At 41.2% G+C, this 21,336-nt stretch overlaps 1 protein-coding gene across 1 annotated transcript in view; it reads left to right on the top strand.

The window, feature by feature from the left end:
- MAPK11 (mitogen-activated protein kinase 11) overlaps positions 1 to 21,336 on the top strand; it is a 79,158-nt gene that overhangs the window by 21,095 nt on the left and 36,727 nt on the right. Inside the window, exon 2 of the mRNA XM_073619755.1 lies at positions 2,890 to 3,019. Coding sequence (XP_073475856.1) covers positions 2,890 to 3,019 — 130 coding nt within the window. The remainder of the gene's footprint in view (positions 1 to 2,889; positions 3,020 to 21,336) is intronic.

The raw sequence follows: 21,336 nt of genomic DNA, 5'->3' as shown, positions 1-21,336 counted from the left end.
TATTTTTACTAAAGATATGTAGCAGTATAAATTTTGGCCAAGATTTATGAAGAAAAATTACTAATTTGCTAAATTTTAACAGAAACAAAGAAATTTTGTTTTTTCAGTATTTTTTTGAGTTATAGCGAAAAAAATAAACCCAGTGGTGATTAAATACCACTAAAAGAAAGCTCTATTTGTGTGAAAAAAGGACAAAAATTTCATATGGGTACAGTGTTGCAGGACTGAGTAATTGTCATTCAAAGTGTGAGAGCACCGAAAGCTGAAAATTGGTCTGGTTAGGAAGGGGGTTTATGTGCCCAGTGGTCAAGTGGTTAAAAACAAGTGAAAATTTCAAACATTTTTTCATTTAGCGAATGAACAAAGACTTTTCATCTGAATATTCTCGTTTGAAAATTGATCCGTGTGGCCAGCATAAGGCTCGGTACACACCAGTTTGCTTTTGATCTGTTTCTGCAGTGCTTTTTGCTGTGCGTTTAGATTTTTGCGCACGTGATTTTGCTGCGATTTGCGTTTTTGCATTTTTTTTGACCAATTTGTTGTTGGGCAGATTAAAAAACACATATTGCTGCAAAGACGCATTACATGCTTTTCTGCAGCTTCTCCATTGAAGTATATTGAACCAAAAAAAAGTCCCTGACCCTTTCCAAATACGCAGTGGCTGAAAAAAGCATAGATGTGAACGTGTCCCATAGGAAACCATGTAAATGAACTGTAGTGCGTTTCTGCAAAAAACACATAGGTGTAAACCAGGTCGAAGACGTTTAGTACCATAATGGGATTAAAAAAACTAAAATTAGCCCTTTATAGTACAAAAAAAAGCAGATAATCACTACTGTAAGGGGTTCATTTTTTTTACTGTAGAACTGTGAAAGTAATATTTACAGTAGCGATTATTTGCTCTTTTTGTACTATAAAAGGCTCATTTTAGTTTTTTTTTTTTTTTTTTTTTTTTTTTTTTTTACCCCATTATGTTACTGGCCGATTAATCGATTATGAAAATAGTAATTATTAATTTCATAATCGATTAGTTGTTGATTAATCAAGTAGTTGTTTTAGCCCTAAAAGTGACGCAGTGCTGTATCGCAAAAAATGGCCTGGTCATTGAGCAGCCAGATCTTCCGGGGCTGAAGTGGTTAAGGAGGCACTTTAAGGAAAGAAGGGCTGCATGGTTGAGTCGCCAGAAGAAAGCCATTACTACACAAATGCCACAAAGTATTCCGCTTACAATACGCCAAACAGCACAGAGACAAGCCTCAAACCTTCTGGCACAAAGTCAATTGGAGTGATGAGACCAAAATTGAACTTTTTTGGACACAACCATAAACGCAACATTTGGAGCGGAGTCAACAAGGCCTATGATGAAAGGTACAGAGGTGGATCGCTAATGTTTTGGGGATGTGTGAGCTACAAAGGCACAGGAAATTTGATCAAAATTGATGGCAAGATGAATGAAGAATATCAAAAAATACTGGAGGAACATTTGCATTCTTCAGCCAGGAAGCTGCGCATGGGACGTACTTGGACATTCCAACATGACAATGATCCAAAACACAAGGCCAAGTCAACCTGTCATTGGCTACAGCAGAATAAAGTGAAGGTTCTGGAGTGGCCATCTCAGTCTCCTGACCTCAATATCATTGAGCCACTCTGGGGAGATCTCAAACTTGCAGTTCATGCAAGACAGCCCAAGAATTTACAGGAACTGGAGGCTTTTTGCCAAGAGGAATGGGCAGCTTTACCATCTGAGAATATAAAGAGCCTCATCCACAAATACCACAAAAGACTTCAAGCTGTCATTGATGTTAAAGGGGGAAATACACGGTATTAAGAACTGGGGTATGTAAACTTTTGATCAGGGTCATTTGGGTAGCTTCTATTGCCATTATGATTTAAAAAGAGTAAACACAATTGATTGATAATAATTTGGCTTCAGCTAAACACTAACCATGAGTGAAGTTTTTGTGTTATCATTCATATTCTCTGAAAAATGGCCAAGAAATCATAAATTCTGCCAGGGTATGTAAACTTATGAGCACAACTGTATATATTTACTGTATCTACCAGTGTGTCATACTAAAGAAATTTGCTTGATTCCCCCATCAACACACAGTGTTGATGCAGGAATCCCTCCTGCCGAGCCATTGACTTCTGCCAGCGGGGGAAGCTGATAATCGCAAGAGAATCCAGCAGGCTGGCTATACCCAAGTTGATTGATCGATTACCTTGGTACATTCAGCCTGCACATTATGGTTTGAATCGCAGCCTAAGTGACACACCCAGTTATTAACCAGTGCTGTTCCCGCCACCTTTAATGTAACTAATGCACTTACCGGACCAAATGCATCACACAGAGGTAGAATTCGCTCTCAGAAATCTATTCCCCGCAGCAGAGAGGCTGCTGCTACTGCTCGTGTCTCATCCTCCTATGTCCCCCTTTGCCTGTCAGCCCCACGGACATCCAGAAGAAGTTTGATACTTCTGCTCCCAGCTGCCAGCCAGTCTCCCAAATGCCATACACAGTGAGAAAAAGGCTCTCATAGTGTAGTATATAAGAGCTGTATTATAGCACAGAAGACCAAACAAAAGAAGAGCACTCAAAAAGCCACGAAAATACACTCTCATGAATGCTGCTGCTTACCACAAGACATCAGCTTGGATCCATCTGGCATCATCCCCATTACTGCTGCTACCATCTTTGCATCTTCCACATTTAGCATCTTCTGACTTTTCTCATTGGCTGGCCACTGATAATGTACCCTGTGTGGGTTAGTGCTATGTTGTTCATGGTGTTGCTCCATTCATGGTATTTGTGCTGAGAGTTTACAGGCATCCTAACGTTCACTGTTTGAGTAATTGAACTTATTTTTTGTTATTTTTTTCTCTTAGCTCTGCATATGACACCAAAACAAGACAAAAGATAGCAGTGAAAAAATTATCCAGACCGTTTCAGTCACTGGTCCATGCACGGCGGACATATCGGGAGCTGCGTTTGCTCACACACATGAAGCATGAAAATGTAAGTAATGGCTTTTTTTGGATGAAAAGCGCTAATTAATATCAGTGTTGTGCCACAATACACAGAAGACAATCAGTTTGTCAGATAGTGTGACCTACTTTTAAGAAGCTCTGTGCTGATATTCAGTTCTTTGCTGTCATTTTATATTTAGTGAAAAGTCAAAATTTTGCAAGCAGCAAAACAGTGGTATAAAAAAAAAAAAAAAACTGTCTTGTAAGGCTGCATTCACACCTGAACATTTTCAGCTCGTAAAACACCCGAAAAAACGCCTAAAAAGGAGAATCTCATTAATTTCAATGGCACCTGTTCACATCTGAGTGCTGTCACCTGAAGCAAAACGCCTGAAAAACGCCTTAAGCTCCAAAAAGAACATGAGCTTCTTTGGGGCAGATTACAGGTGTTTTTCTGCTTTTCACGTTGGTGACCTTCTGACCTGTACAAAATCACGGCAAAAACACTTCAAAAATGCAGTAAATCGTGGTAAAAACATGTGACTTTGAAACGCTCAGGTGTGAATGCAACCTAAGTGTCAAGACTCTGAAGTCACATCCATTTGGTGAGGGGAGTGTGGCTTTAAGTCTGGGTCTGCTGGCAGGTTTAATTATAACGTGAATTAAAAAAGTATTTGATCCCCTGCTGATTTTGTACGTTTGCCCACTGACAAAGAAATGATCAGTCTATAATTTTAATGGTAGGTTTATTTTAACAGTGAGAGACAGAATAACAACAAGAAAAATCCAGAAAAAACGCATTTCAAAAAAGTTATAAATCGATTTGCATTTTAATGAGTGAAATCAGCAAGATTTCTGGCTCCCAGGTGTCTTCTATACAGGTAACAAGCTGAGATTAGGAGCACTCTCTTGTGGCCCGTACACACGATCTGAATATCGTACGACCGATCGTACGGCTGTTTTCGCTTAATAGTCGCAAGTAGAAATTGAATAGCTAAATAAGGTCACGAAAATTCTCGTACGACAGAAAAAAAAAATGGAAGTGATGTCATGTGTTGTAATGTATTTGTATTGAATTTTCGGACGACAACTATACTGACCAACCGAAAGTTGTACGATCTGGAATCGTACGAGGAAAATTTTCGTGCATGCTCGATCGGGTGACCGGTCGTGATCGGCTGTTGAAAGTAGTGCACGAACTGAAGATCGTACGATCCTTCCTCGGACGACCGTTTTCGTACGATATTTGGATCGTGTGTATGGCCCATTAAAGGGAGGGTTTGTTGCCTTTATAAAAGACACCTGTCCACAATAAAAATCAATCAGATTCCAATCTCTCCATCATGGCCAAGACCAAAGAGCTGTCCAAGGTTGTCAGGGACAAGATCGTAGACCTACACAAGGCTAGAATTGGCTACAAGATGATCGCCAAGCAGCTTGGTGAGAGGGTGACAACAGTTGGTGCGATTATTCGCAAATGGAAGAAACACAAAATAACTGTCAATCTCCCTCGATCTCGGGCTCTATGCAAGATCTCACCTCGTGGAGTTTCAATGATCATGACAACGGTGAGGAATCAGCCCAGAACTACACGGAAGAATCTTGTCAATGATCTCAAGGCAGCTGGGACCATAGTCGCCAAGAAAACATGTACCATGTTTCGTCAAATCTTGGGTGAGAACCTGCTTCCCTCAGCCAGGGCATTGAAAATGTGTCATGGATGGGTATTTCTTCATGACAATGACCCAAAACACAGGGCCAAGGCAAAGGAGTGGCTCAAGAAGACGCACATTAAGATCCTGGAGTGGCCTAGCCAGTCTCCAGACCTTCATCCCATAGAAAATATGTGGAGGAAGCTGAAGGTTCGAGAACCAAACGTCAGCCTTTAAACCTTAATGACTTGGAGAGGATCCGTAAAGAGGAGTGGGACAAAATCCCTCCTGAGATGTGTGCAAACCTGGTGGCCAACTACAAGAAACCTCTGACCTCTGTGATTGACAACAAGGGTTTTGCCACCAAGTACTAAGTCATGTTTTGCGAAGGGGTCAAATACTTATTTCACTCATTAAAATGCAAATCAGTTTATAACTTTTTTGAAATGCGTTTTTCTGGATATTTTTGTTGTTTGGTCTCTCATTGTTAAAATAAACCTACCATTAAAATGAAAGACTGATCATTTCTTTGTTAGTGGGCAAACATACAAAATCAGCAGGGGATTAAATACTTTTTCCCTCGCTGTACCTGGATGTTTTGCACAGTGTTATCTTCTTGGGGAACAGAGATTGCCACTCAAAACAAACATTGTTCTTCTAAACGCTGTTCTTTTAAATGCCTTGTACACAAAATGATGCTAAAATTGCATACTAATCTCTTATCAAAAATTAATAGTTTACTAAGGTTCCAAATATTCTCGTACGACAGAGTAAAAATATGGAATTGATGTCATGTGTTGAAGTGTATTTGTATTGTATTTTCGAACGCCAACTGTACCAATCAAAAATTGTATGATTTGGTATCGTAGGACAAAAATTTTCGTGTTTGTCCCATCGGATAATTTTACATGAATTGTCGTGATCAGCTCTCGAAAGCTGTGTACTAATGATCAGATTATCGTACGATCGCTTACAAAGTGGTATTTTTCGTATGATTTTCTGATTGTGTGTACGGGCCATAAGGAGTCTAACCCTGGGGAAGAAATGGGAAAATACACTTCATATAATACACTGTGAATGAAGAGATGTACAATGTGCAGTCAGATTTTATGTTACTAAAGCCATAGTGATACAAGATAAATTCTAATTGGCGATGGTGATTACTGGTCTTTTTTTTTTTTTTTAGACTGCTTTATAGAATTAGCCCAGAGGGCTTTTTAGCTTACATCACCTCTTTTAATGCATGCCGAGGTACATGTATCCACATTCCTCATACAACTTAGTAGAACTCCAGCTACGTCTGTGCTACACTTCATTTTTTCAGAGTCCAAAACAGTTCTGGTGCAATCATTAACGCAAACTGTGGCCACAAACTGTAACTGGTAAGCCATCTCTTTTGTAGATGATGTTGCCCCAGAATGTTTCTGTAAAGTAAAGGGCCTTTATAAATGCTCTGACTATATTGCCTTAGGGGTTGGTTTACTAAAGGCAAATCCAACTCTGCACTACAAGTGCACTTGGAAGTGCAGTCACTGTAGATCTGAAATGAGGGGAAGCTCTGCTGATTTTATCATTCAATCATGTGCAAGCCAAAATGCAGTTTTTTATTTTCCTGTCATGTCCCCCTCAGATCTACAGTGACTACACTTCCAAATGCTTTTGCAGTGCACTTGTAGTGCAGAGTGGATTTGCCTTTAGTAAATAACCCGCCCTGTCTCACTGCTGACATTGGGGGTGATTTACTAATTGCAAATAGACTGTGCAATTTGCAAAGTGCATTTGTAACTTTGCAAGTGCAGTTTCTCCAGAGGTTAGTAAATGAGGTAAAGCTTCACTTTGCAAAGAATATCCAATCACGTAGATGGAAAATAAAAAAAACAGCATTTTTACTTGCACATGATTGGATGATGGTAGTTAGCAGAGCTGCTGCTCATTTACTAAGCTCTGGAGCAACTGCTCTTGCAGAGTGCAAATGCACTTTGCAAAGTGTTCAGTCTATTTGCTATTAGCAAATAAGTGTTTATGTATTTATTTACTAGCATAATGCAGTCCACAATTTTATTGATCTTGAGTTTGAATGCTATTTAATTTAGCTTGCAAACAAATCTCTGCAAATATTTGTGCTGAGAACAAAGAGAAACTTATATTGATGACTACTCCATTAAAAGTGTCACCAGTGTTACACACCTGCAAGAAAGAACCATTATTATGTGCTTATTTGTTTAATGAAAAACTTGTGGGGTATTGATTATACTTAATTTTAAGATGTAATTAAACTTAATAAACTGAATATGCCAATCTGGACTTATGGTAATGATTTAATATATGCAGAAAGTTTCAGTGTGTGTATATTATAACTTCACAGAAAGATTGTTGTATTTTTTTTTTTTTATATGGGTTCACCAAACTACAGAACTGCCAGCATAAGGCTTTACGCACATGAGCATAAGGGGTCATTCACACAGCCATAAAAAACACATTTACAAGCATGTACTTACCAATCTTAACATAGCTGCATTGTTTTCAATAGAGACATTCACACAGGTACAAAACATGCAGAACACAAACGCTAAAAATCTGCATCCGAGGACATATAGATGTCAGCCAGATGCAGATATTGAACAAAAAAAGCAGGACAATTTTTACGTAGATATTTACTGATCATTACACAGGAAGATTTGTGCTAGAATGAAACGTGATGAGATCAGTAAAATTTTTACACCAATAGGGAATGTAGCCTAAAAAATGCTGCTTTTACAGGCATTCAGCATATTTTTTAATGTCTTTAAACGCAGTTCTATGGTAGTTTATGTGGCTATGCACATTAGGCATTTAAATCCGTATTTTAAGAGTAGCATTTGTTGCAGGGGTGCTCAATCTTTTGATGAGCAATGGCCACTTAAGTGATTTTGTAACCGGTCACAGTGAAATGAAATGGTTCAAAATTTGTTTACTCACTTTTTAATCACAAAAAGAAAGAATGGATGACACTAGTGTGAATACTGACTTACTATACAGAGGGCTCCATGGGCCACAAGTTGAGCACGCCTGATTTGGAGCTTTAAAAAAAAAAGGCATTCAGAGAGGATTCTATGAGCATAATTTACGCACATATAAATCAATGCACATAAAGTCCAGTAAAAATTACAGGCATATAGCGCTGAGTATAAACTCATTGCAATGGCCAGCATATTAATTGCACCTAATTACACACAAGCATTTTTTACACTTGATTTACCTGCCATCTCCTGGCAGAAAGATATAGTCTCATAGGAGTATTTTAATATGACCGTGTGGCCTAATGGTTTATGAATTTTGTATTGTGAACACTTTGTAATGTTCATACGCTGGGATAGAACAAGTAGGATTCTCACAGGTTGATCCATAAATGCTTTGGTACATATCAGCCACAAACAAATGAAATACACGTGTGTGTGTGTGTGTGTGTGTGTGTATATAAAGTATCTCACAAAAGTGAGTACACCCCTCCCATTTTTGTAAATATTTTATTATATCTTTTCATGTGACATCACTGAAGAAATGACACTTTACATTGTAGCAAAGTAGTGTGTGTACAGCTTGTATAACAGTGTAAATTTGTTGTCCCCTTAAAGTAACTCAACACACAGCCATTAATGTCTAAACCTCTGGCAACAAAAGTTAGTACACCCCTAAGTGAAAATCTCCAAATTGGGCCCAATTAGCCATTTTCCCTCATTTTTTTTGTCATGTGACTCGTTAGTGTTAGAAGGTTTCAGGTGTGAATGCGGAGCAGGTGTGTTAAACTTGGTGTTATCGCTCTCACTCTGTCGTGCTAGTCACTGGAAGTTCAACATGGCACCTCAAAAAACTCTGAGGATCTGAAAAAAATAATTGTTGCTCTACATAAAGATGGCCTAGGCTATAATAAGAATGCCAAGACCCTGAAACTGAGCTGCAGCTCGGTGGCCAAGACCATACAGTGGTTTAACAGGACAGGTTTCACTCAGAACAGGCCTCGCCATGGTCGACCAAAGAAGTTGAGTGCACGTGTTCAGCGTCATATTCAGAGGTTGTTTTTGGGAAAGAGATGTATGAGTGCTGCCAGAATTGCTGCAGAGGTTGAAGGGGTGGGAGGTCAGCCGGTCAGTTCCCAGACCATACGCCGCACATCAAATTGTTCTGCATGGCTGTCATCCCAGAAGGAAGCTTCTTCTAAAGATGATGCACAAGAAAGTCCGCAAACAGTTTGCTGAAGACAAGCAGACTAAGGACATGGGTTACTGGAACCATGCCCTGTGAACTGATGAGACCAAGATAAACTTATTTGGTTCAGATGGTGTCAAGTGTTTGTAGCGACAACCAGGTGGGGAGTACGAAGACAAGTGTGTCTTGCCTACAGTCAAGAATGGATGGTGGGAGTGTCATGGTCTGGGGCTGCATGAGTGCTGCCGGCATTGGGGAGCTACAGTTCATTGAGGGAACCATGAATGCCAACATGTACTGTGACCTACTGAAGCATTGCATGATCCCCTCCCTTCAGAGACTGGGCCACAGGGCAGTATTCCAACATGATAACGACCCCAAACACACCTCCAAGACAACCACTGCCTTGCTAAAGAAGCTGAGGGTAAAGGTGATGGACTGGCCAAGCATTTCTCCAGACCTAAACCCCATTGAGCATCTGTGGGGCATCCTCAAATGGAAGGAGGAGGAGCACAAGGGCTCTAACATCCACCAGCCTTGTGATGTCATCATGGAGGAGTGGAAGAGGACTCCAGTGGCAGCCTATAAAGCTCTGGTGAACTCCATGCCCAAGTGGGTTAAGGCAGTGCTGGAAAATAATAGTGGCCACACAAAATATTGACACTTTGGGCCCAATGTGGACATTTTCACTTAGGGGTTTACTCACTTTTGTTGCCAGTGATTTAGACATTAATGGCTGTATGTTGAGTTATTTTGAGGGGACAGCACATTTACACTGTTATACAAGCTGTACACTCACTACTTTACATTGTAGCAAAGTGTCATTTCTTCAGTGTTGTCACATGAAAAGATATAATAAAATATTTACAAAAATGTGAGGGGTGTACTCACTTTTGTGAGATACTGTGTGTGTGTGTGTGTGTGTGTGTATATGTGTATGTATGTATATATATATATATATATAATAGTGTGTATGTATATACAGTGCATCTGGAAAGTATTCAGAGCGCTTCACTTTTACAGCCCTATTCCAAAAAGGATTAAATTAATTTTTTTTCCTCCAAAAATCACATGTACATAAGTACTCACAGCCTTTGCCATGACACTCCAAAATTGAGCTCAGGTACATCCTGTTTCCATTGATCATGATTGAGATGTTTATACAACTTAATTGTAGTCCACCTGTGGTAAATTCAGTTGATTGGCCATGATTTGGAAATGCACACACCTGTCTAAGATCCCACAGTTAACAGTGCATGTCAGAGCACAAACCAAGCCATGAAGGAATTGTCTGTAGACCTCGCAGACAGGATTGTATGAAGGTACAAATCTAGGGAAGGGTACAGAAAAAAATTCTGTAGCATTAATGGTCTCAATGAGCAAAGTGACCTCCTTCATCCATAAATAGAAGAAGTTTGGAACCACCAAGACTCGGCCAAACTGAGCGATCGGGGGAGAAGGGCCTTAGTCTGGGAGGTGACCAAGAACTTGATGGTCACTCTGACAGAGCTCCAGCGTTTCTTTGTGGACAGAGGAGAACCTTCCAACCATCTCTGCAGCACTCCGCCAATCAGGCCTGTATGGTAGAGGGGTCAGACAGAAACCACTCCTCCGTAAAAGGCACATGACAGCCCACCTGGAGTTTGCCAAAAGGCACCTGAAGGACTCTCAGACCATGAGAAACAAAATTCTCTGGTCTGATGAAACAAAGATTGAACTCTTTGTCCTAAATGGCAAGCATCATGTCTGGAGGAAACCAGGCACTGCTTATCACCTGGCCAATACCATCCCTATAGTGAAGCATGGTGTCGGCAGCATCATGCTGTGGGGATGTTTTTCAGCGGCAGGAACCTGGAGACTAGTCAGAATTGAGGGAAAGATGTATGCAGCAATGTACAGAGACATCCTTGATGAGAACCTGCTCCAGAGCACTCTGGACCTCAGACGGAGCGATTGGTTAATCTTCCAACAGGACAATGGTCCTATGCACACAGCAAGATAACAAAGGAGTGGCTATGGGACAACTCTGTGAATGTCTTTGAGTACCCCAGCCAGAGCCCAAAATTGAACCTGATTGAACATCTCTGGAGAGATCTTAAAATGGCTGTGCACCAACGCCCCCCATCCAACCTGATGGAGCTTGAAGGGTCCTGCAAAGAGGAATAGAAGAAACTGCCCAAAAATAGGTGTGCCAAGCTTGTAGCATCATACTCAAAGAGACTTGAGTAATTGGTGCCAAAGGTGCTTCAACAATGTATTAACCACTTCAGCCCCGGAAGGTTTTACCCCCTTCCTGACCAGAGCACTTTTTACAATTCGGCACTGCGTCGCTTTAACTGCTAATTGCGCGGTCATGCAATGCTGTACCCAAACGAAATTTGCGTCCTTTTCTTCCCACAAATAGAGCTTTCTTTTGATAGTATTTGATCACCTCTGCCGTTTTTATTTTTTGCGCTATACACGGAAAAAGACCGAAAATTTTGGAAAAAAATGATATTTTCTACTTTTTGTTCTAAAAAAAATCCAATAAACTCAATTTTAGTCATACATTTAGGCCAAAATGTATTCGGCCACATGTCTTTGGTAAAAAAAATGTCAATAAGTGTATATTTATTGGTTTGCGCAAAAGTTATAGCGTCTACAAACTAGGGTACATTTTCTGGAATTTACACAGCCTTTAATTTATGACTGCCTATGTCGTTTCTTGAGGTGCTAAAATGGCAGGGCAGTACAAAACCCCCACAAATGACCCCATTTTGGAAAGTAGACACCCCAAGGAATTTGCTGAGAGGCATGTTGAGCCCATTGAATATTCATTTTTTTTGTCCCAAGTGATTGAACAATGACAAAAAAAAAAAAAAAAAAAAAAAATTACAAAAAGTTGTCACTAAATGATATATTGCTCACACAGGCCATGGGCATATGTGGAATTGCACCCCAAAATACATTTAGCTGCTTCTCCTGAGTAGGAGGATACCACATGTGTGAGACTTTTTGGGAGCCTAGCCGCGTACGGGGCCCCGAAAACCAATCACTGCCTTCAGGATTTCTAAGGGCGTACATTTTTGATTTTACTCCTCACTACCTATCACAGTTTTGAAGGCCATAAAATGCCCAGATGACATAAAACCCCCCCAAATGACCCCATTTTGGAAAGTAGACACCCCAAGCTATTTGCTTTGAGGCATGTTGAGTCCATGGAATGTTTTATATTTTGACACAAGTTGCGGGAAAGTGACAAATTTTTTTTTTTTTTTTTGCACAAAGTTGTCACTAAATGATATATTGCTCACACAGGCCATGGACATATGTGGAATTGCACCCCAAAATACATTTAGCTGCTTCTCCTGAGTATGGGGATACCACATGTGTGGGACTTTTTGGGAGCCTAGCCGCGTACGGGACCCCGAAAACCAATCACTGCCTTCAGGATTTCTAAGGGCGTACATTTTTGATTTTACTCCTCACTGCCTATCACAGTTTCGGAGGCCATGGAATGCCCAGGTGGCACAAACCCCCCCCCAAATGACCCCATTTTGGAAAGTAGACACCCCAAGCTATTTGCTGAGAGGCATGGTGAGTATTTTGCAGCTCTCATTTGTTTTTGAAAATAAAGAAAGACGAGAAAAAAAATTTTTTTTTTTTTTTTCTTTTTTCAATTTTCAAAACTTTGTGACAAAAAGTGAGGTCTGCAAAATACTCATTATACCTCTCATCAAATAGCTTGGGGTGTCTACTTTCCAAAATGGGGTCATTTGGGGTTTTTTTTTGCCACCTGGGCATTCCATGGCCTCCGAAACTGATAGGCAGTGAAGAGTGAAATCAAAAATTTACGGCCTTAGAAAGCCTGAAGGCGGTGCTTGGTTTTCGGGGTCCCGTACGCGGCTAGGCTCCCAAAAAGTCCCACACATGTGGTATCCCCATACTCAGGAGAAGCAGCAGAATGTATTTTGGGGTGTAATTTCACATATTCCCATGGCATGTTTGAGCAATATATCATTTAGTGACAACTTTGTGCAAAAAAAAAATAAAAAAAATAAAAAATTGTCTCTTTCCCGCAACTTGTGTCACAATATAAATTATTCCATGGACTCAACATGACTCTCAGCAAATAGCTTGGGGTGTCTACTTTCCAAAATGGGGTCATTTGGGGGGGTTTTGAACTGTCCTGGCATTTTATGCACAACATCTAGAAGCTTATGTCACACATCACCCACTCTTCTAACCACTTGAAGACAAAGCCCTTTCTGACACTTATTGTTTACATAAAAAAATAATTTTTTTTTGCAAGAAAATTACTTTGAACCCCCAAACATTATATATTTTTTTTAAAGCAAATGCCCTACAGATTAAAATGGTGGGTGTTTCATTTTTTTTTTTCACACAGTATTTGCGCAGCGATTTTTCAAACGCATTTTTTGGGGAAAAAACACACTTTTTTACATTTTAATGCACTAAAACACACTATATTGCCCAAATGTTTGATGAAATAAAAAAGATGATCTTAGGCCGAGTACATGGATACCAAACATGACATGCTTTAAAATTGCGCACAAACGTGCAGTGGCGACAAACTAAATACATTTTTAAAAGCCTTTAAAAGCCTTTACAGGTTACCACTTTAGATTTACAGAGGAGGTCTACTGCTAAACTTACTGCCCTCGATCTGACCTTCGCGGCGATACCTCACATGCATGGTGCAATTGCTGTTTACATCTGACGCCAGACCGACGCTTGCGTTCGCCTTAGCGCGAGAGCAGGGGGGACAGGGGTGCTTTTTTTTTTTTTTTTTTTTTTTTTTCTTTATTATTATTATTTTTTTATCTTATTTTTAAAATGTTCCTTTCATTTTTTTTTTTTTTTTTTTAATCATTTTTATTGTTATCTCAGGGAATGTAAATATCCCCTATCATAGCAATAGGTAGTGACAGGTACTCTTTTTTGCAAAAATTGGGGTCTATTAGACCCTAGATTTCTCCTCTGCCCTCAAAGCATCTGACCACACCAAGATCGGTGTGATAAAATGCTTTCCCAATTTCCCAATGGCGCTGTTTACATCCGGCGAAATCTAAGTCATAAAATGCTCGTAGCTTCCGGTTTCTTAGGCCATAGAGATGTTTGGAGCCACTCTGGTCTCTGATCAGCTCTATGGTCAGCTGGCTGAATCACCGGCTGCATTTTCAGGTTCCCTGTTGAGACAGGAGAGCCAGAGAAAAACACGGAAGACGTTGGGGGGGGAGGGGCATTCCCTCCCACTGCTTGTAAAAGCAGTCTAGAGGCTAATTAGCCGCTAGGATTGCTTTTACATGAAAGCCGACCGCTGGCTGAAAAGAATGATACCAAGATGATACCTAAACCTGCAGGCATCATTCTGGTATAACCACTCAAAGTCGTGAATGGCGTACCTGAAGACAAAAAAATGGTTAACAATAAAGCACAGTAAACGGTAAGGTATAAAAAATTGCATACCTGAAAAGCAAACATGATAAAACATAATAACAATAAAACATTGCAGAATAGAATACAGTAAAAAAGAACAGAACAATAGAGAGAGAGAATAGAGAGAGAAAGAACAATAAAACGACAACTATTTTTTTTTTTATTTTATATTTTTGTATGTGTGTTTTTTTTTTTTTTTTTTTTTTTTTTTTTTTTTTTTACACTTTTTTTTGTAACTAACTTTTATAACTGTAACCGGTTCCAGGTTCGGGTCTCTCAAAATGCGATGGCATCTTGGGAGACCCTGTGAAAGTGTGCCTAGTCTGTGCAATGCTGTACCCTACGCTAATACTCAACTAGTGCATGGTAGCGTTCAAAATATTCACCAATGCAAAGACCAGGATTGTCAGGACAGGAGGGACAATAATAGCGGGTGTCACGCCTATATCCGCGCTTGCTGCAGACACAACATCTTTTTTGGGGGGGTTCGTTGGGTAGGGGTACTCGGGAGGACATAAAAATGCCTCTCATGCAGCCGACTGCATTTGGTTGGGGATGTGAATGGGGGAAGTACGGGCGCTGCAGAAGCGGTGGGTTCCCAATTAGGATTGGCGAATGCAGCAGGAAGGGCACTATGGGCACGACGGGCCTGTGTTTGTCTTCTTGGTGGCAGCGGGACACTACTTGTGCTTGCCACCTTACCAGCTTGAACTGCACTTATGGGACTCGCCACGTCACCAAGTGTTACTGCAGTGCTGGTTTGACTACGACCGGGGTGTACTAGGCCGCTGGTGCTTGCCAGTTCACCAAAACGCTACCAAAAAAACTGTTAGCGATCGCAGGGATCAGGCCTGACTCTGCGAACGCTGCAGTTATGCGTTTAGTGTTTTGTAAGTGTCAGTGATCGATCGATACTGCACTTGGGTGGGCTGGGCTGGGCCGGGCGGAGGGGCAAAACGCAGGTGCTAGCAGGTATCTGGGCTGATCCAGCTAACACTGCGTTTGTGGGAACCCTAAACTGCTGGGGACGCTAGTATAGATCTGATCGGATCAGATATTGATCCGATCAGATACTATACCACTAAGGGAGGTGTACGCTGCGTGCGTGGGTGTTAGCGGTACTGGCGCTAACCTGACGCTGCCTGGGGCTGGTGCTTGCCAGTTCACCAAAACGCTACCAGAAAAACTGTTAGCGATCGCAGGGATCAGGCCTGACTCTGCGATCGCTGCAGTTATGCGTTTAGTGTTTTGTAAGTGTCAGTGATCGATCGATACTGCACTTGGGTGGGCTGGGCTGGGCCGGGCGGAGGGGCAAAACGCAGGTGCTAGCAGGTATCTGGGCTGATCCCGCTAACACTGCGTTTGTGGGAACCCTAAACTGCTGGGGACGCTAGTATAGATCTGATCGGATCAGATATTGATCCGATCAGATACTATACCACTAAGGGAGGTGTACGGTGCGTGCGTGGGTGTTAGCGGTACTGGCGCTAACCTGACGCTGCCTGGGGCTGGTGCTTGCCAGTTCACCAAAACGCTACCAAAAAAACTGTTAGCGATCGCAGGGATCAGGCCTGACTCTGCGAACGCTGCAGTTATGCGTTTAGTGTTTTGTAAGTGACAGTGATCGATCGATACTGCACTTGGGTGGGCCGGGCAGAGGGGCAAAACGCAGGTGCTAGCGGGTATCTGGGCTGATCCCGCTAACACTGCGTTTTCGGGAACCCTAAACTGCTGGGGACGCTAGTATAGATCTGATCGGATCAGATATTGATCCGTACAGATACTATACCACTAAGGGAGGCGTATGCTGCGTGCGTGGGTGTTAGCGGTACTGGCGCTAATCTGACGCTGCCTGGGGCGACGCATATCACCGCCAGGCGATCAGGGGGCTAAACCTTTATTCGGTAATAAACGGCGGGTGCCCTGACACTATAAAAAATAAACGAACTAACCAGCGTCACCCGTAACAGTTATACGGTGATCAGTGGTGAAAGGGTTAACTAGGGGGCAATCAAGGGGTTAAAACCTTTATTAGATAGTATATGGGGGTCCATGTCGCTATAAAACGCTGACGGCGAACCTAAATATTTACCTCACTAACTAGCGTCACCAGTGACACTAATACAGCGATCAGAAAAATGATCGCTTAGTGACACTGGTGACAGGGGGTGATCAAGGGGTTAAAACTTTATTAGGGGGGGTTAGGGGGGTATCCTAGACCTAAAGGGGGGTAATATTCACTGCCCTAACACTGTAACTGTCACAAACTGACACTATGCAGTAATCAGAAAAAAAAAAAAAAAAAAAAAATACTGCTAATGTCAGTTTGTGACGGGGGGGGGGTGATGGGGGGGGATCGGGGGGGGATCGGGGGTGTAAAGTATGCCTGGCATGTTCTACTGTGTGTGTTTGTGTTGTGTGGACTTACATGTCTTCTCTCCTCGGCGCTGGACGGAAACTGCCAGACCGAGGAGAGATGACATCACATCCTCTGCCTGTGTGAAACTACACACAGGCAGGGGAGGATTCCTATTGGCTGGGAGCGATCGCGAGGGGGGGGCCACGATCGGATGGTCTCCCCCTCGCCTCCCGACGCTCCCAGTCAGATGCCGACCGCCGCTGGCACCGGGGGGGGGTCCGATCGGACCCCCCGCCCGCGGGAGGCAGATCACGTACAGGTACGTGATTCTGCCTGCCCGTGCCATTCTGCCGACGTATATATACGTTAGGCGGTCGGCAAGTGGTTAAGCAAAGGCTGTGAATACTTATGTACATGTGATATATATATATATATTTTTTTTTTTAAATTTGCAAAGATTTCAAACAAACTTCTTTCACTGTGTCATTGTGGAGTATTGTTTGTAGAATTTTGAGGGAAATAATGAATTTAATCCATTTTGGAATAAGGCTGTAACATAACAAAATGTGGAAAAAATGAAGTGCTGTTAATATTTTCCGGATGCACTGTATATGCATTAAATAAGCAGTTCCTATTGTTTTATTAAGCCCATACTATTGCCATATTGTTGATTCCATATGCAGGTAAATAAGACAATACTTTTTTGCCACAGTGAGTGATTTATAATTACATAAAACCATGTCACCGCAGAGTGGTACTGTGGAAATGTGCCTCTTCCCTGAATCAAGATTTTGAATAGAGGGAGGAAAATTGGGACTTTAATGGTACCACACTCAAAGTAGGTTTGTAAAAAATAAATATATTTGAGGATTAACAAGAAGTTTAAAACAAGAATTGTGTATGCAAAATACCATATTTTAATTTGTGTTATTAAAAGAAACAATTGGCTGATATCACCAAAAACCCTCAGATTGTAGGTTAGGAGCCCCCAAATGGTTATAACACGTACAAGTTACTACAAACAACCGTAATTTCCCAGTTGTCAGGTATCCAGGGGTGGATAACTGAGGGATGGTGGTGTCCAGCTAGGAAAATTCCATTATTGCTCACCGTGTTTTGCGTGACATACGCTTCTTTAGGAGTTTTGCGAATTAAAATTTACTCAAATCTACAATAAGGGTAAAGACAGAACAGTTACACAACTCATAGAATTCTGTTAAGCATACTATAGTTTGAGGCAGATTCTTACTTACAAAAACACAATAATAAATGATCTCACATGGAGAGACTAGGAATGGTGGTCCAAGCCCCCCTAAAGGTAGATATGGGGCACATCTAGAGATAAACAGTGTAAAGCTGACATGTTCCATAGGGAACCATGTTAAATGGACTAGGATAATTTACAAGTCAAGTGGAAGTATCAAAAATACATGTAAACCATGTATATAGAGGGCAAGTGTATCTATTTTTCTTACCACAAATCATAGTGGATTTGATTTAAATCAAGTCTATTTAAATCACTAGCAAAAAGGCTTGATTTAAATCATAATTTTTAAAGAGCAGCTGTCATCTCTTTCCCGCAGCGGCTCCTCTGACCCGCTGTTGACTCACCGACGGTCCCAATTACTTTATAGGATGGCTGGTGAGGCAGCAGTGACACAACAAGATGAGGGATGTGGTGGCAGCAGGTGACAGGATGCCCGCTAACAGGCGCTGCCGTGATGGATCTGAAATGACAGGTGCTCTTTAAATGTAAGGACTCCATCTTGCTGGTAGTTAGAATCTTTAATATTTGCAAACAAAATGAAGGTTTCCTTTTTAGAATAATAAGCTGTCAGGTTAGTAAACCAGGGATATCGGAACCGATTCAATCATACAGTTTGTAGTATACATAGATTTGCAAAACAATGGGATAAATTAATATTCCTGAATTTTGTTTTATCTCATGGTTACTGTGAAATTGTGTGAATGCATCAATGCAGTGCATGTTTATCTCAGCTTGCAGAGCTTGGATTCATTGAATGAGTTTACCAGAAATGGAATTATTGCAGAATATACAGCCTCATGCTACACAACTAAGCTCTATTTCATGATGAATAAAAACAAAATTATTAATGTATATTAAATAGAATATTTCGATAGATTTTTACTCCAAAAGCATTTTATTAAAAGAAGTTTGATAAAAATAAAAAAAATCAGATTTTTTTTTTTTTTTTTTTTAATCATTGATTTATAGCCACCCTGCCTCAAATTAATTTATAGACTTCTATCACATCTTGTGGGTGTGTTTCATTTTCTGAAAGCGCACTAAACCTGCAGCATATAATGGGAGTCTATGGCTCAGTGCAGCTAACCCACAGGGAAGTCGCAATTGCACTGCGCTGGACCTGTGGATCAGTGTGAAAGCAGCCTAATAACCCTTTTTTTTTTAATAAGCGTTTATATGTCCATTGCAAAAGTGCAGTGTATATGTGTTGTTTAATGCATTGACCTTCTTTTCGTCTTCCAGCTTCTGCTGGCATTGCTTTCCAGGCTGCTAGAAAGGTCCCAGGCGAAGTGCACTTGGTAAAAAAAACAGAAAGAGGGGACAAGGGAGTCCCCATAAAGCAAAAAAGGGAATGGTCAACAATGGCTTATGGTACAAAAATTAAAAAAAAATGCTTTATTCAGGGTGGGGGGGTATTTTACATATACAAAAAATTCCAAATATATGGAAGATAAACAATGTATCTAAATAACACAGTCCGTCTCACTACACTAAACCAAAATTAAAAACCATGCTGCAACATTGATAAATAAAACTGCAGAGCGTGCCTGCAGGCCAAAAATGCATGCAATGTCCATTGAATCCAAAGAAAAAAAGTATAGCACCAAACATTACTTGGAGTATGCTACTGATGGAATATCGAGTCTTATGTGGTCTAGTATTGACTGTGCATCAGATTGAGCAGTACTGAAAAGAAACTACATATATCCACATAGACAAGACCTTACATAGCTGAATTAGGTGGGGTTTTTACCCTCTGAAAAAAATCCTCCACGTAGCTACCAACCTCAGTGCACTAAATGTGTGTATGCACCAGTTGTTTGGAAATAGAAAGACCAGCGTTCCTGTTACTAGGTATGTCCAGTACACAAACACTATTTCCTCAGTGCAGCATATAAGGAGCAAAGGACAAACTGCTCCAAAGAAAAGGCTTAGTCTCTTTTCCAATCTAGACCAGAATGATATTTTCACAGTTCATCAGTTTCAAGTGTGTCAATCCATGCAGGAGGGTGAATGGCAAACAGGTGCAAAGACTATTAATAAGCGGATAAGTAGGTAAAAAGAGACTGCCCAGCTGGGCTCTCACCACTTCCAATTGCTGAAGATGTCCTCAGACTCTGCTATCTTGCTGTTTGGCATGGAGCGGCTCACAGTCAGTTCAGAGCAACACTCAGTGTGTAGTCACAGCACACCATTCTCCTCAATGATAGACACTGCAGACTGTGTGATCACGTGACCGGTCACATGGTTTGGAAAGACTAGGAACTCTGCATTCAATTGCTGATGCGGAAGTAGCTTGTGAAGTATGGTGCTGTATGCAAATCACAGGGAGACCCCTTTACATTGCTGGAAAGGAAAGCATGGTGAAGGCCTGCTGACAAGCCCTGCAGGGGCTGCGTTGAAGTTTCGTACACCTCCGTGTACTTCTTCAGAACAATTTGGCATTGAATAAAGGTTGATTTTAAATAAGGAACACTGTCCAATCAGATCAAACCGTGCCAAATAGCTATTTACTGCCATCTTGTGGTCATATCAGGTAATGCAGTCAAAAAAAGAAAAGAAAAAGGTGCCTATCAGTTGCTCAAAAGAATAAGTACTTATTTGCAAGGGGAGAGAAAGAAATACAATCTCCCAAATCACCAAGCAGCAAGTGAAGAGCACAGTAGACATAGTAATAAATTTCCTCATAAAGTGGAATGGCCCCCATGGTCAGAATAAAATTTATATCAAAGACAACCAAAGCAGATACAAGAGAACCGAGAAATCAATCAGGGAAGCTTTATAAAACACTTCAAAACTAATGTTTATGGTTCAAGAAAGACACTCAGGCTTAGTTCATGGTTCAAGCCTTTAGGTTGAAGTGTCCTAAGCCTGAATATCCATTTTTTTCTCTTTTGCGTAGGAGTACCCTGTCAAAGTCACCCCTATGGTCTCTCAGAGAAAGGGCATAAAAGCTCTTTACCCTCAGACCTGTAGTTTTGCCCTGATGAAAATCCATAAAATGTTGAGCCACTGAAGTTTCTTCCTTAAGCCTGATACTCTTCAAGTGTTCCCTGAATCTAACACATAGCTGTCTCTTAGTTTTGCCTACATATAGTTTATGACATGGGCATTCGAGGACATAGAGTATTCTAGTTGTGGCACAGTTAATGAAAGACCGGATCCCAAATTGTTGACTACCATTCGAATTTCTAAAGGTTTTTGAGAGGTCCACATACTTGCATGTGCCACAATGGCCACACGGGAACATGCCGTTGACCCGAGGCATATCAGTGAGCCAACTTCTATTTGAGGGCCGTACAAACTCAGATTGCACCAGCATGTCATTGAGGTTTTGGGCTCGTTTAGCAACCATTGACGGTCTCTCACCGATAGTTTGCCTCGACCCAACAGCCCGCAACAGTATGTGCCAATGTTTTGAGAGGATTGTATTCACCTGGTGCCACTGGGCCCCATAGGGGGTG

The sequence above is a fragment of the Aquarana catesbeiana genome, linkage group LG03 (assembly GCF_042186555.1).
Source record: "Aquarana catesbeiana isolate 2022-GZ linkage group LG03, ASM4218655v1, whole genome shotgun sequence".
NCBI lineage: Eukaryota > Metazoa > Chordata > Amphibia > Anura > Ranidae > Aquarana > Aquarana catesbeiana.
Note: the sequence above shows the minus strand (reverse complement) of the source record. Positions and strands in the feature narration are given on the sequence as shown.